General features: G+C 31.5%; 3 protein-coding genes across 5 annotated transcripts in view; 2 read left to right on the forward strand and 1 right to left on the reverse strand.

Annotated features, from left to right (window-relative positions):
• Nucleotides 1-5982, reverse strand: part of LOC111413619 (uncharacterized) — a 42220-nt gene extending 36238 nt beyond the window's left edge. The window contains exon 1 of the transcript XR_011640306.1: nt 5827-5982. The gene's annotated coding sequence lies outside the window, so the exon portion shown is untranslated. The remainder of the gene's footprint in view (nt 1-5826) is intronic.
• Nucleotides 171-1547, forward strand: LOC111413651 (QRFP-like peptide receptor). Its single transcript, XM_071195989.1, has 3 exons — nt 171-224; nt 280-543; nt 599-1547. The coding sequence occupies exons 1-3, from the start codon at nt 171-173 to the stop codon at nt 1514-1516; spliced, it is 1236 nt and encodes a 411-aa protein (XP_071052090.1). The 3' UTR covers nt 1517-1547.
• On the forward strand, nt 1684-13464 carry LOC111413554 (SET and MYND domain containing, arthropod-specific, member 5). Of its 3 annotated transcripts, XM_023044566.2 has the most exons (4): nt 1684-1813; nt 5918-6074; nt 6471-6904; nt 12041-13464. In XM_023044566.2, the coding sequence occupies exons 2-4, from the start codon at nt 5934-5936 to the stop codon at nt 13149-13151; spliced, it is 1686 nt and encodes a 561-aa protein (XP_022900334.2). In that variant the 5' UTR covers nt 1684-1813; nt 5918-5933; the 3' UTR covers nt 13152-13464. The 3 variants fall into 3 exon arrangements, with proteins under 3 accessions (XP_022900334.2, XP_022900336.2, XP_022900335.2); XM_023044568.2 differs by lacking the exon at nt 5918-6074; XM_023044567.2 differs by lacking the exons at nt 1684-1813; nt 5918-6074 and adding an exon at nt 6132-6402.
• Nucleotides 13465-13556: the final 92 nt, after the last annotated feature.

The raw sequence follows: 13556 nt of genomic DNA on the forward strand, positions 1-13556 counted from the left end.
AAGCGATAACATTACGCAGAAAACACTCATATCCAGACATTGATAGGATGATAATTATTTTTTAATCAAATCCAACCATCTGTTGGAGTTGTTATAAAAAAGGGAGAGATAACTTTAACATTTAACATCAAGCTTTTAGTTGAATTAGTTGATTAAAGCTCAACATTAAAATGCTTGAATTTGGGGTGTTTTTTGATAATGAAGGAAATATAACATTCAAACCGGTAATTTAATTAATTAATTAATTGTAATTTATTTTTATTATTAATTGTGTTTAAGAATGGAAATATTCTCCCAGCTAATAGAGAAGACAGCTTAAAATATTTATCATTTTTGGAACGTTCGATTTTCTTCTCCGTGTTTTTTTTAATTTACATCATAGCTTTATCGGGAAACATCGCCGCGATTTATGTCACTTTAAACAGGAAGCATCGTTTTGTACAAAAAACTTTAATCATCTCTTTGGCTTCGTCGGATTTAATTATGGCAACGGCTTATACAGTTAATCATTTAGAAACGTTTTCTCACGATCTTGTTAATTGGGTTAAAATTAATAAATTAATTTTAATTAATAAATATGTAACAAATTCTTTTTTAGACTATGGGGGTATTTTTGTGTGGGGCAATTCCTTTTTTGCAACTTTTCGGGGTCATCGCAAGTTCTGGAGCTTTAGTGGCGATTGCTTTGGATAGATATAGAAATGTTGTTCATGTAACAAAACAAAGATGGAACCCGAGTTTCCCTCATTGCATTTTTATGATATCAACGATGTGGATTATTTGCGGGGTTATGTCTTATCCAATAACAATTTGGTTCGAACATAAAGAAGTTAACGTTTATTTCTCGGATGGGCGTCAACCACCGATTGAGCGAATGTTTATGTGCTTATCAATGGAAAAAGATCAACTAAAAATTTATTACATCTGCATAGCAGCGACAATTTTTTTACCACTGTTCGTAATCTTCACTTGGTTATATTACAACATAGCAAAATTGGTGTGGAAACATCGAAAACCTTTGAGTGTTAGATTCGAGAAAAACCAAGAAAATTCTTTAGAAACGGTTACCTCGCAAATAAAAACCGACGATTCTATTTCAACGATTAAAATTATGCCAAAATCACCCCCGATTATCATGCCTAAACAAAAACCGAACAGCGTTAAAAGAAAAATACGCACTTTTAAGATTATTATCGTTTTAATGATGGCCTTTTTGTTATGCAGAGTCCCATATTGGACTTTTAATATCTTAAAGTTAATTAATACATACATGGAACATCATCATTGGATTTTAACGTATCTTTTTAACGGATTGGCACTTCTTAATTGCGCTATGAACCCTTTTTTGTATACTTTTTTGAACGAAACCGTCGATTATTTATCGCGGATTACAAAGATTTTGAATGATTTTACTTGCCAAGTTTGTTGCTGTTGCTTCTCGAACACTGAATTTGAAGATTTCGGCAAAGAAAATCCTTTTATGGATAATTATAATAACTTTGAGAATAAAAAATGATTAAATTATTATTAATATTGATGGAAATGTAGAGTTTAGAAATAAAAATCGTTTATGTCAACTGGCTTTTTTTTAATATTATTTTAAAAAGATTTATTTTCGCATGCGTGTTGAGTTTCTATTGTTCCTGGTTTGTTCTAAAAATAAAATAAGTCCTGAATAATCTCGTCCATTGTCGCTCTGGAAAGGTACGGGAGAGTGTCTGCCATCAAAATCAAACAATTTGACGTATTTAATTGTCTAAATGAAGTTTTGGTATTAAATTTATGTTGATGTGCTGATTATTAGATATTCCATGTAAGTAATTTGAGTTCTAAATATATTTTATAATAATTTTTGTTACTTAATATGATGCTAAACGTATTAGAAATCTACTCGTCACTAGATGGCGCCTTAGGTTTCTATCTTCTAGTTAATTTTAGCACATATTTTGATATAAATTAATTAATTAAATACCATCCTGATATCATTTTTCATTATAAAAAAATATTTATTATCGATTAATAGAATATGTAGTAACACGACTAACTTCACAACTATTTTCTATACTTCACAACCAGTGTTGCCAACCCTACCGATTTATCGGTAGATGTACCGATATACGACTCATCCAATCTTCAAAATTTTAATAAAGTATTATGAAACACATCCCTACACTTATATTGCATAAAAGTATATACCAACGATATGGCAATGTTGCTCGAGCAACGTTGCCAGATCGTTGGTATATACAGCACGCGTCATAAGTAAACCCCCTGCCTATTTTGAAAACGGTTCAACTATAATTATAAAATTTGCTAGCACTTTTATTGTAAAAGTTTTTTTGTAACACGCTGCGATTCCCGAGTATTAGCTTTAATAACTTAAAAAAGCTACAGATTCATCATATTTTCGTATCTATTACGATATTGACGCATCTAATAGCAAAAATGCAAGAGAGCAATATTGTTAACAATAAAATTTGCTACAATTTTTGTTATAAAAGTTTTCTTGTAGCATGCTCCGATTCCCAAGTGTTACCTTTAATAACTTGAAAATGCTACAAATTCATAAAATTTTCATATTTTCGTATCTATCTCGATATTGACGTATCTAAGAGCAAAAGTGCGAGAGAGCAATATTATTAACAATAAAATTTGCAACAATTTTTGTTATAAAAGTTTTCTTATAATAAGCTCCGATTCCCAAGTGTTACCTTTAATCACTTGAAAAAGCAACAAATTCATCAAATTTTCATATTTTCGCATCTATCTCGATATTGACGTATCTAAGAGCAAAAGTGCAAGAGAGCAATATTGTTAACAATAAAATTTGCTACAACTCTTGTTCTAAAAGATTTCTTATAGCAAGCTCCAATTTCCAAATGTTACCTTTAATAACTTGAAAGAGCAACAAATTCATAAAATTTTCATATTTTCGTATGTATCTCGATATTGACGTATCTAAGAACAAAACTGCAAGAGAGCAATAATGTTAACAATAAAATTTGCTACAACTTTTGTTCTAAAAGTTTTTTTATAACATGCTCCGATTCGCGAGTGTTACCTTTAATAACTTGAAAGAGCAACAAATTCATAAAATTTTCATATTTTCGTATCTATCTCGATATTGATGCATTTAAGAGCTAAAGTGTAAGAGAGCAATATTGTTAACAATAAAATTTGCTACAACTTTTGTGCAAAAAGTTTTTTTGTAACATACTGCAATTCCTAAGGGTTACCTTTAATAACTTGAATAAGCTATAAATTCATCAAATTTTCATATTTTCGTATCTACCTGGATATTGATGTATCTAAGAGCAAAAGTGCAAGAGAGCAATATTGTTAATAATAAAATTTGCAAGAATAGATAATACTGGAAGAAACAGAGGCAGACGGAGACAGTGAAGAAGAAGCTATGGAAGGTAATAAACGACGTATGGATAGGGGAGAGGTTTCTGGACAGTTAGAGGATGGGGATAATGCCCACTGTATAAAAAGGGGAGTAAAGGGGAGGTGAGCAATTATAGAGGGATCACCCTGTTGAATACAACTTTCAAAATTTATGCAAAGATACTGCTGGGGAGATTCGAAGAGGAAGTAGAGAGGGGGGAATTGATGCCGGATGGATAGGCGGGATTCAGGAAGGGAAGAACAGGAATTGACAATATATACATTCTGAAACACCAGGTAGATTCCCGGAGTTGAACAAGAAGGGAGGAAAGCTGTATGGATTGTCTATTGACCTGAAGGCTGCATTCGATAACGTGGATAGAGAGAAGTTGTAGGAAGAAATGAGGAGGAGAGGTAACACAGAACAACTGATAGGGAGGATGAAGGAGATGTACAGGGAGACGATGGTCAAGGTTAAAGTGGGGGAAGAGTTAAGTGAGGTATTCTGGACGACAAAGGGATTGAGACAGGCGTATCCGCTTAGTCCCATACTATTTGCAATATATACGGCGGACTTGGAAAAGAGACTTGTGAAGGGGTAAATGGGTGGGGTGGTGATAGGAGGAACTTGGCGAATGCGGACTATTTGGTGGTCGTGGCTAGAGAGGGGGTGGAGATGATGAGGTCCCTGGAAAGATATTTTAAGGCGAAGGGGTTGGAGGTAAACGTCGAGAAAACAAAGATAATGAAGTTCTGCAAAGGGAGCAGAAGAAAGCAGGAGGAATGGAGGTGGCAGAGAAGAGAGATAGAGCAAGGGAAAGAGTACACGTACCTGGGATTTGGGTTCGCGGAAAGTAATAAGGTCGGGGCGCACGTGAGGGCGATGGCAAAAAGAGCGAACAGGGTGATGGGAGAGGTTTGGGGATGGGGGGAAAGACCTTTTGGGAGGGACGGCTTGGTAAGGAGCACAATCATGTACGGCGCAGAAGTATGGGCATGGAGAGAACATGGTTTGCTAGAGGATATACAAACACGGTATTGGAGATGGGTACTAGGGTTGGCAAGGGAGACTCCAGGGTATGTAGTGAGAGAGGAGGTTAAGGTGGATGCAGTAAAGGAGAAGAGCAGTGAAGTATGAGGAAATGGTAGAAGCAACAGCGCATGCTGGATCCTGGGAGAGTGCTGGAGGGAAATTAAGGAGAGAAGGCTGATCTATTGGCAAAGAGACAGGGAAGAGATTGGTGGCCAGATTCCGCTGTGGCAATGAGGAGAGGGGGAATAAGTACTGGGCGGACGAGTGAAGAGGTAGTGTAGGCTGTGTGGAGAGAATTGGGGGACGCTGGAACACATGCTGAGAGGATGTAGTGAAGTAAGGGAGGAGGCAATGGAAAGGAAGCAGATTTTGGGAGAGGGGGGCGAGAGAGGTGATGTGGGCGAAGAGGCGAAGGTGTGGAAAGGGGAAATTGTAAATATAAAAAAACAATAAAACGCTTATACAACGCATGGCTCCTACTTTTTCCGTATATCTTATAGTTTCTGAGATAGCCTATAACACCCAAATTTACCCACCCTGTACATCAAGGTTGCATTTATCGACTCAGGTTCTTCTCATAACGTGTGTATTCGAGTGATATATCGAAAAGTAGGCATGTGTGTGCATTTCATTATTTATTATGCATGATTGAAGTCTATGAATAGCATGTGGATATTACTGTGAAAGTCGTCATGATATTAGATTTGTCGCATTCAAGCCAAGTAACTTTTTCTTCAATATCGCTACAGCCCAAATCGAGCGTTGACGTCCTCGATGCTTTGCCTATATATGTCTCGGTTTTTGGTCACTCTTCCAGTATCTCATCCCGAGAATTTTTTGAACAGTCCTGATCATGTTGTCTTGGTCTCCTGGATGTGTCAGAAAGTGTCGTATCCTCCACTCAGATGAAGAGTTTGGTTTTGCCTTCATTGATCATTAGTTCCCCCCAACCTCGCTTCCAAAGGATTTCTTAATGCCTACATTGATCCGCCAAGGATTTTAAGATTATCGGCATATCAGCCCATTTGAACAGACTTGTGCAACAAAGCTGCGTTCAAAGTGCGAGTCCTTGTTTTAGTTTCAAAGACACTTTGAATTTGTTTGAGAGTTTCCCTTCTATCTTCACATGGTATGTGCTGTATAATATCAGTGTGAAATTCATAAAACTTTTCATAGAGCTGTTTTTGGTTGACCTACCCGATCAGAAATCAGCTTGACATTCCCATATGTTTTTGGCATATTTTAGATTTAACACTATGGTGTTGCTTTTGACAGAACACAGAAAATGCACACTCTAAGATCAAATTTTAGAGCAGCGTTATTTGGCAAAAGATACATAAAGGCAGAATTATTAATAATAAATTAATTTGGTGAGGAACCAATAACTCTTTTTACAAAAAACTTACATCATATTTAATAAATTTTAAACAAGTCCCAATTAATTAGCCAAACAAAAATTAAAGTACATTAACCAGATCCATCACTCTCTCCAAACAGTCTAAATCGAAACGAAATGGATTCAACACAACAAAAATGTTACGTTTGCGGCAAAGAAAGTTCAAGAAAATGTAGCCAATGCAAAGAGATATTTTACTGCGGCGAACAGCACCAGAAAATCGACTGGAAACGGCACAAATTCGACTGCGCTTTCGTGGTAAGTCAAAAATAAGTTTCGACCTCTTTTTGGGAACTTTCAAAGCGATTTTTGGCCCCGATCCAAGCTTATGAGGTAAATATGTTCGCAATCTATATACACGATTTCCCCCTACTCTAAACCTATTTATAAAATCCTAAAACTCCGAGAATCGCATTTAAGATTTCTTTTAAAAAAACTAACTCTAAACAGTAAGATGAGTGTGTGCTCGAAATGCGGGAAAAACGCGGAAACGAAATGTTCAGCTTGCAAATCGATTTATTATTGTTCGAAAGAATGTCAAGTACAAGATTGGAAGGTGCATAAAGATAATTGTCGAGGTTGCGAGGTAATTTTGCTTCAATCCTGATTTTTTTGGGCTATTTCAAAGTTATTAAAGAATTTTTTTTTGTAAAGTATGTTACAGATCCAAATATGGGGCGATGTTTAATCGCAAAACGCGATTTAAACCCAGGGGATGTAATCCTGATGGAAGCCCCGATTGCTTTTGGACCAAGACCCCACCTCGTCGAGGAAGGCCCCGTTCCTTGCGTTGGTTGTTGCAGATTAATCATGGCAGAAAAGTCACCGAGATGCGAAGGTTGCGATTGGCCCGTTTGCCACAACGATTGTGTTGGATTAAAAGACCCCAATAAACACGGCCATGAATGTTTCATCTTACGCCTAAGAACCCATAAAGCTCTCGATGGGTTACACGAATATTATCGGCAAGACGCGTTGTTCGCTTTGAGGTGTTTAATGGTGCAAAGGAAAGGGATTAAGAAGTGGATGCAATTTCTTTCTATGGAGAGTCATATGGAGAAGCGAGGTGTTGGGACAGAAATTTATAAGTAAGTAATACACTGTGTTAATTAATTATCGTACGCAAATAACGTATTGCAATACGAATACTGATAAATAATGATGACGTCGGGTACGATAATTAACTAACACGCTGTACGTTATTAATTTAAAAACATTTTATACTCCCTTTGTTCCAAATTATTTTATACATTTCTCTAAAATCTTTAAGATTACGTTTTTTGTTGTCTTTAAATCGTTAGTTTTTTTTAAATAATTTTTTAATTCAAAATAGATGTTGGGAAATGAAAGAAAACTAAAAATGCTTTAAAATGAGTCCAAACTCGATGTATTTCCCTTTATTTGTTGATGATATATCGATTAAATAAAGAAAATTTGACAGTTGACAGTTCTAACCTAACTTTTTTAATTTTTAACGGAAATATGTCGAGTTTGGTATTAAATTAACGGATTTTTATTGATCTTTAAGATTACGTTTTTTGTTGTCCTTAAATCGTTAGTTTTTTTAAATAATTTTTTTATTCCAAATAGATGTTGGGAAATGAAAGAAAACTAAAAATGCTTTAAAATGAATCTAAACTAGATGTATTTCCCTTTATTTGTTACTGATATATCGATTAAATAAAAAAAATTTGACAGTTGACAGTTCTTAACCTAACTTTTTTAATTTTTAACGGAAATATGTCGAGTTTGGTATTAAATTAACGGATATTTAATTATCTTTAAGATTACGTTTTTTGTTGTCTTTAAATTGTGTTTTTTTAAATATTTTTTTTTATTCAAAATAGATGTTGGGAAATGAAAGAAAACTAAAAATGCTTTAAAATGAGTCCAAACTCGATTTATTTCCCTTTATTTGTTGCTAATATATCAATTAAACAAAAAAAATTTGACAGTTGACAGTTCTTAACCTAACTTTTTTAATTTTTAACGGAGATATGTCGAGTTTGGTATTAAATTAACGAATTTTTAATGATCTTTAAGATTACGTTTTTTGTTGTCCTTAAATCGATAGTTTTTTTAAATAATTTTTTTATTCAAAATAGATGCTGGGAAATGAAAGAAAACTAAAAATGCTTTAAAATGAATCCAAACTCGATGTATTTCCCTTTATTTGTTGATGATATATCGATTAAATAAAAAAAATTTGACAGTTGACAGTTCTTAACCTAACTTTTTTAATTTTTAACGGAAATATGTCGAGTTTGGTATTAAATTAACGGATATTTAATTATCTTTAAGATTACGTTTTTTGTTGTCTTTAAATTGTGTTTTTTTAAATATTTTTTTTTATTCAAAATAGATGTTGGGAAATGAAAGAAAACTAAAAATGCTTTAAAATGAGTCCAAACTCGATTTATTTCCCTTTATTTGTTGCTAATATATCAATTAAACAAAAAAAATTTGACAGTTGACAGTTCTTAACCTAACTTTTTTAATTTTTAACGGAGATATGTCGAGTTTGGTATTAAATTAACGAATTTTTAATGATCTTTAAGATTACGTTTTTTGTTGTCCTTAAATCGTTAGTTTTTTTTAAATAATTTTTTAATTCAAAATAGATGTTGGGAAATGAAAGAAAACTAAAAATGCTTTAAAATGAGTCCAAACTCGATATATTTCCTTTTATTTGTTGCTGATATATGAATTAAATAAAAAAAATTTGACAGTTGACAGTTCTTAACCTAACTTTTTTAATTTTTAACGGAAATATGTCGAGTTTGGTATTAAATTAACGGATTTTTAATGATCTTTAAGATTACGTTTTTGTTGTCCTTAAATCGTTAGTTTTTTAAAATAATTTTTTTATTCAAAACAGATGTTGGGAAATGAAAGAAAACTAAAAATGCTTTAAAATGAGTCCAAACTCGATGTATTTCCCTTTATTTGTTGCTGATACATCAATTAAACAAAAAAAATTTGACAGTTGACAGTTCTTAACCTAACTTTTTTAATTTTGAACGGAAATATGTCGAGTTTGGTATTAAATTAACGGATTTTTAATGATCTTTAAGATTACGTTTTTTGTTGTCTTTAAATCGTGTTTTTTTAAATAATTTTTCTTATTCAAAATAGATGTTGGGAAATGAAAGAAAACTAAAAATGCTTTAAAATGAGTCCAAACTCGATGTATTTCCCTTTATTTGTTGCTGATATATCGATTAAATAAAAAAAATTTGACAGTTGACAGTTCTTAACCTAACTTTTTTAATTTTTAACGGAAATATGTCGAGTTTGGTATTAAATTAACGGATCTTTAATGATCTTTAAGATTACGTTTTTTGTTATGTCCTTAAATCGTTAGTTTTTTTTAAATAATTTTTTAATTCAAAATAGATGTTGGGAAATGAAAGAAAACTAAAAATGCTTTAAAATGAGTCCAAACTCGATGTATTTCCCTTTATTTGTTGATAATATATCGATTAAATAAAAAAAATTTGACAGTTGACAGTTCTTAACCTAACTTTTTTAATTTTTAACGGAAATATGTCGAGTTTGGTATTAAATTAACGGATTTTTAATGATTTTTAAGATTACGTTTTTTGTTGTCTTCAAATCGTGTTTTTTTAAATAATTTTTTTATTTAAAATAGATGTTGGGAAATGAAAGAAAACTAAAAATGCTTTAAAATGAGTCCAAACTCGATGTATTTCCCTTTATTTGTTGCTGATATATCGATTAAATAAAAAAAATTTGACAGTTGACAGTTCTTAACCTAACTTTTTTAATTTTTAACGGAAATATGTCGAGTTTGGTATTAAATTAACACATTTTTAATGATCTTTAAGATTACGTTTTTTGTTGTCTTTAAATCGTGTTTTTTTAAATAATTTTTCTTATTCAAAATAGATGTTGGGAAATGAAAGAAAACTAAAAATGCTTTAAAATGAGTCCAAACTCGATATATTTCCTTTTATTTGTTGCTGATATATCAATTAAATAAAAAAAATTTGACAGTTGACAGTTCTTAACCTAACTTTTTTAATTTTTAACGGAAATATGTCGAGTTTGGTATTAAATTAACGGATCTTTAATGATCTTTAAGATTACGTTTTTTGCTATGTCCTTAAATCGATAGTTTTTTTAAATATTTTTTTTTATTCAAAATAGATGCTGGGAAATGAAAGAAAACTAAAAATGCTTTAAAATGAGTCCAAACTCGATGTATTTCTCTTTATTTGTTGTTGATATATCGATTAAATAAAAAAAATTTGACAGTTGACAGTTCTTAACCTAACTTTTTTAATTTTTAACGGAAATATGTCGAGTTTGGTATTAAATTAACGGATTTTTAATGATCTTTAAGATTACGTTTTGTGTTGTCTTCAAATCGTGTTTTTTTAAATAATTTTTTTATTCAAAATAGATGTTGGGAAATGAAAGAAAACTAAAAATGCTTTAAAATGAGTCCAAACTCGATGTATTTCCCTTTATTTGTTGCTGATATATCGATTAAATAAAAAAAATTTGACAGTTGACAGTTCTTAACCTAACTTTTTTAATTTTTAACGGAAATATGTCGAGTTTGGTATTATATTAACGGATTTTTATTGACCTTTAAGATTACGTTTTTTGTCGTCCTTAAATCGTTAGTTTTTTTTAAATAATTTTTTTATTCAAAATAGATGTTGGGAAATGAAAGAAAACTAAAAATGCTTTAAAATGAGTCCAAACTCGATGTATTTCCCTTTATTTGTTGATAATATATCGATTAAATAAAAAAAATTTGACAGTTGACAGTTCTTAACCTAACTTTTTTAATTTTTAACGGAAATATGTCGAGTTTGGTATTAAATTAACAGATTTTTAATGATCTTTAAGATTACGTTTTTTGTTGTCTTTAAATCGTGTTTTTTTAAATAATTTTTCTTATTCAAAATAGATGTTGGGAAATGAAAGAAAACTAAAAATGCTTTAAAATGAATCCAAACTCGATGTATTTCCCTTTATTTGTTGCTGATATATCGATTAAATAAAAAAAATTTGACAGTTGACAGTTCTTAACCTAACTTTTTTAATTTTTAACGGAAATATGTCGAGTTTGGTATTAAATTAACAGATTTTTAATGATCTTCAAGATTACGTTTTGTGTTGTCTTCAAATCGTGTTTTTTTAAATAATTTTTTTATTTAAAATAGATGTTGGGAAATGAAAGAAAACTAAAAATGCTTTAAAATGAGTCCAAACTCGATGTATTTCCCTTTATTTGTTGCTGATATATCGATTAAATAAAGAAAATTTGACAGTTGACAGTTCTTAACCTAACTTTTTTAATTTTTAACGGAAATATGTCGAGTTTGGTATTATATTAACGGATTTTTATTGACCTTTAAGATTACGTTTTTTGTCGTCCTTAAATCGTTAGTTTTTTTTAAATAATTTTTTTATTCAAAATAGATGTTGGGAAATGAAAGAAAACTAAAAATGCTTTAAAATGAGTCCAAACTCGATGTATTTCCCTTTATTTGTTGATAATATATCGATTAAATAAAAAAAATTTGACAGTTGACAGTTCTTAACCTAACTTTTTTAATTTTTAACGGAAATATGTCGAGTTTGGTATTAAATTAACGGATTTTTAATGATCTTTAAGATTACGTTTTGTGTTGTCTTCAAAACGTGTTTTTTTAAATAATTTTTTTATTCAAAATAGATGTTGGGAAATGAAAGAAAACTAAAAATGCTTTAAAATGAGTCCAAACTCGATGTATTTCCCTTTATTTGTTGCTGATATATCGATTAAATAAAAAAAATTTGACAGTTGACAGTTCTTAACCTAACTTTTTTAATTTTTAACGGAAATATGTCGAGTTTGGTATTAAATTAACGGATTTTTAATGATCTTTAAGGTTACGTTTTTTGTTGTCCTTAAATCGTTAGTTTTTTTAAATAATTTTTTTTTATTCAGAATATAATTTTAATATCTTGTATCTCTAAAACCGTAAGAGATATCGATAGGCGTTTTTCGCCATTAAATTTCTTATAAAAATCTGATATTATTTTTCTTCTAAATCTAATAGAAAGAAGAGTTTCTTTTTAAAAGTGTTACATGTTTAAATTAAGTTAAATTGAAGTACTAATTTTACAAATACAATAAAGCAGTTTCAAAATTTTGTATACCATAATTTGTGACAAAGGGAGTAAAATAAATTAATTAATTCTAGGGAATACGATGATCGCGTTATAAACTATTTAGAAGAAAACTTCTTAAAACCATTAAAACGCCTCGAACAAGACTCAAAAGAACCAATTTTCCCCGACATGTCTCGCGAAACCCTCCACAAAATTTGCGGAATAATCGACGTAAACGGATTAGAAGTAAATCAAGGAGCTGAAGTGATGGGTTTATACCCCATCGCTTGCTCAATGGAACACAATTGCATCCCCAACACGATTCATTCCTTCGAAGATGAATTTGCAAATTACCGAATAACGATGAGAGCCGCCTTACCCATCAAAAAAGGTGAGAGAATCACCACGATGTACACCCATTCATTATGGGGCACCCAAGCTCGTCGCGAACATTTAAAAGAAACGAAATATTTCTCCTGCGCTTGCGAAAGATGTAAAGACCCAACGGAAATGGGGACTTATTTGAGTGCTTTGAGATGCCTTGGAAGTGAAACGAAACCTTGCGGGGGGAATCAACTTCCTTTAAACCCCTTAGATGACAAAACCGAATGGGCTTGCGATAAATGCGAAATAAAAATTGGTAACATACAAGCTAGTTACTTAATAAATCAAATTGGAGACGACGTGGATCAAGTCCAACTTTCAAACCCCACCGTTAGAGAATTAGATAACCTTTTAAGCAAATTATTAACATTCTTACACCCGAATCATTATCACTGCTTCTCTGTAAAACACTCCTTAGTACAACTTTTCGGTTACCAACAAGGATATCTTCCCAACCAAATCAGTGACGATCAATTAAAACGTAAGGCGAAAATGTGCCGGGATATGCTAGATATCACCTCGAAGATTGATCCGGGGAATTCCAGGTTGTGTCTGTACACGGGAGTTTTATTGCACGAATTGCATCTGGCGGATGTGATTTATGTTAAGCGTAAGTGGGATATTGGGAATAAAAAGGAGCTTTTGGAACTGCTAAAAGAAGCCGATGAAAGTCTAGCGAAGGCTAAGGAGGTTTTGAAGTATGAAATTAAAACTATGTCTGGGGAGAAATTGCATAATTTGATGGATTCGAGCAGGAAGGAGTTTATCAGGTGGACTCAAAGGAATAAAATTGATTTAAATAAAGAAATTGTTGAATGATTTTGTGAAATTAATCAATAAAGATTACAAATAAGCCAAAAAAAAATCTGTTCGATTATTTTTTGTTGGCACGGTACAAATTTGAAGATCAACTTGATTTATCGTGAGATCATCTCATGATTTGACATGTACTTCTCACGATTTTATTACAAAAATAATTAGTGTTAATAAAATCAAAGTAAAATCAATTGCAGGTTACTGTAAATTTCTCTATTAGTTACATGTATTCGCCGCTAGATGGCGCTAAAAATTACTTAACGTTTTGAATAATTTAAACAATAAAAATAATTAGAAATAAATTATATCAATCTTTCATCATCGCCAAAATGTTTATATTATTTGGTTCCAAAAAACAATAAAACCTCTCTTTAAATCATTATTTCCAAAATCATTTTAGATTTATAT

Source organism: Onthophagus taurus, chromosome 5, assembly GCF_036711975.1.
Source record: "Onthophagus taurus isolate NC chromosome 5, IU_Otau_3.0, whole genome shotgun sequence".
NCBI classification, from domain to species: Eukaryota; Metazoa; Arthropoda; class Insecta; order Coleoptera; family Scarabaeidae; genus Onthophagus; species Onthophagus taurus.

What these genes read in the sequence shown, in the direction of transcription:
- LOC111413554 (XM_023044566.2), top strand. Translation starts at nt 5,934, where the DNA reads ATGGATTCAACACAACAAAAATGTTACGTTTGCGGCAAAGAAAGTTCA. An exon ending in AATTCGACTGCGCTTTCGTG is followed by an intron (nt 6,075 to 6,470) that starts GTAAGTCAAAAA and finishes TTTTTTGTAAAG; the next exon opens with TATGTTACAGATCCAAATAT. An exon ending in GTTGGGACAGAAATTTATAA is followed by an intron (nt 6,905 to 12,040) that starts GTAAGTAATACA and finishes AATTAATTCTAG; the next exon opens with GGAATACGATGATCGCGTTA.
- LOC111413651 (XM_071195989.1), top strand. Translation starts at nt 171, where the DNA reads ATGCTTGAATTTGGGGTGTTTTTTGATAATGAAGGAAATATAACATTC. An exon ending in GAAATATAACATTCAAACCG is followed by an intron (nt 225 to 279) that starts GTAATTTAATTA and finishes ATTGTGTTTAAG; the next exon opens with AATGGAAATATTCTCCCAGC. An exon ending in CTCACGATCTTGTTAATTGG is followed by an intron (nt 544 to 598) that starts GTTAAAATTAAT and finishes ATTCTTTTTTAG; the next exon opens with ACTATGGGGGTATTTTTGTG.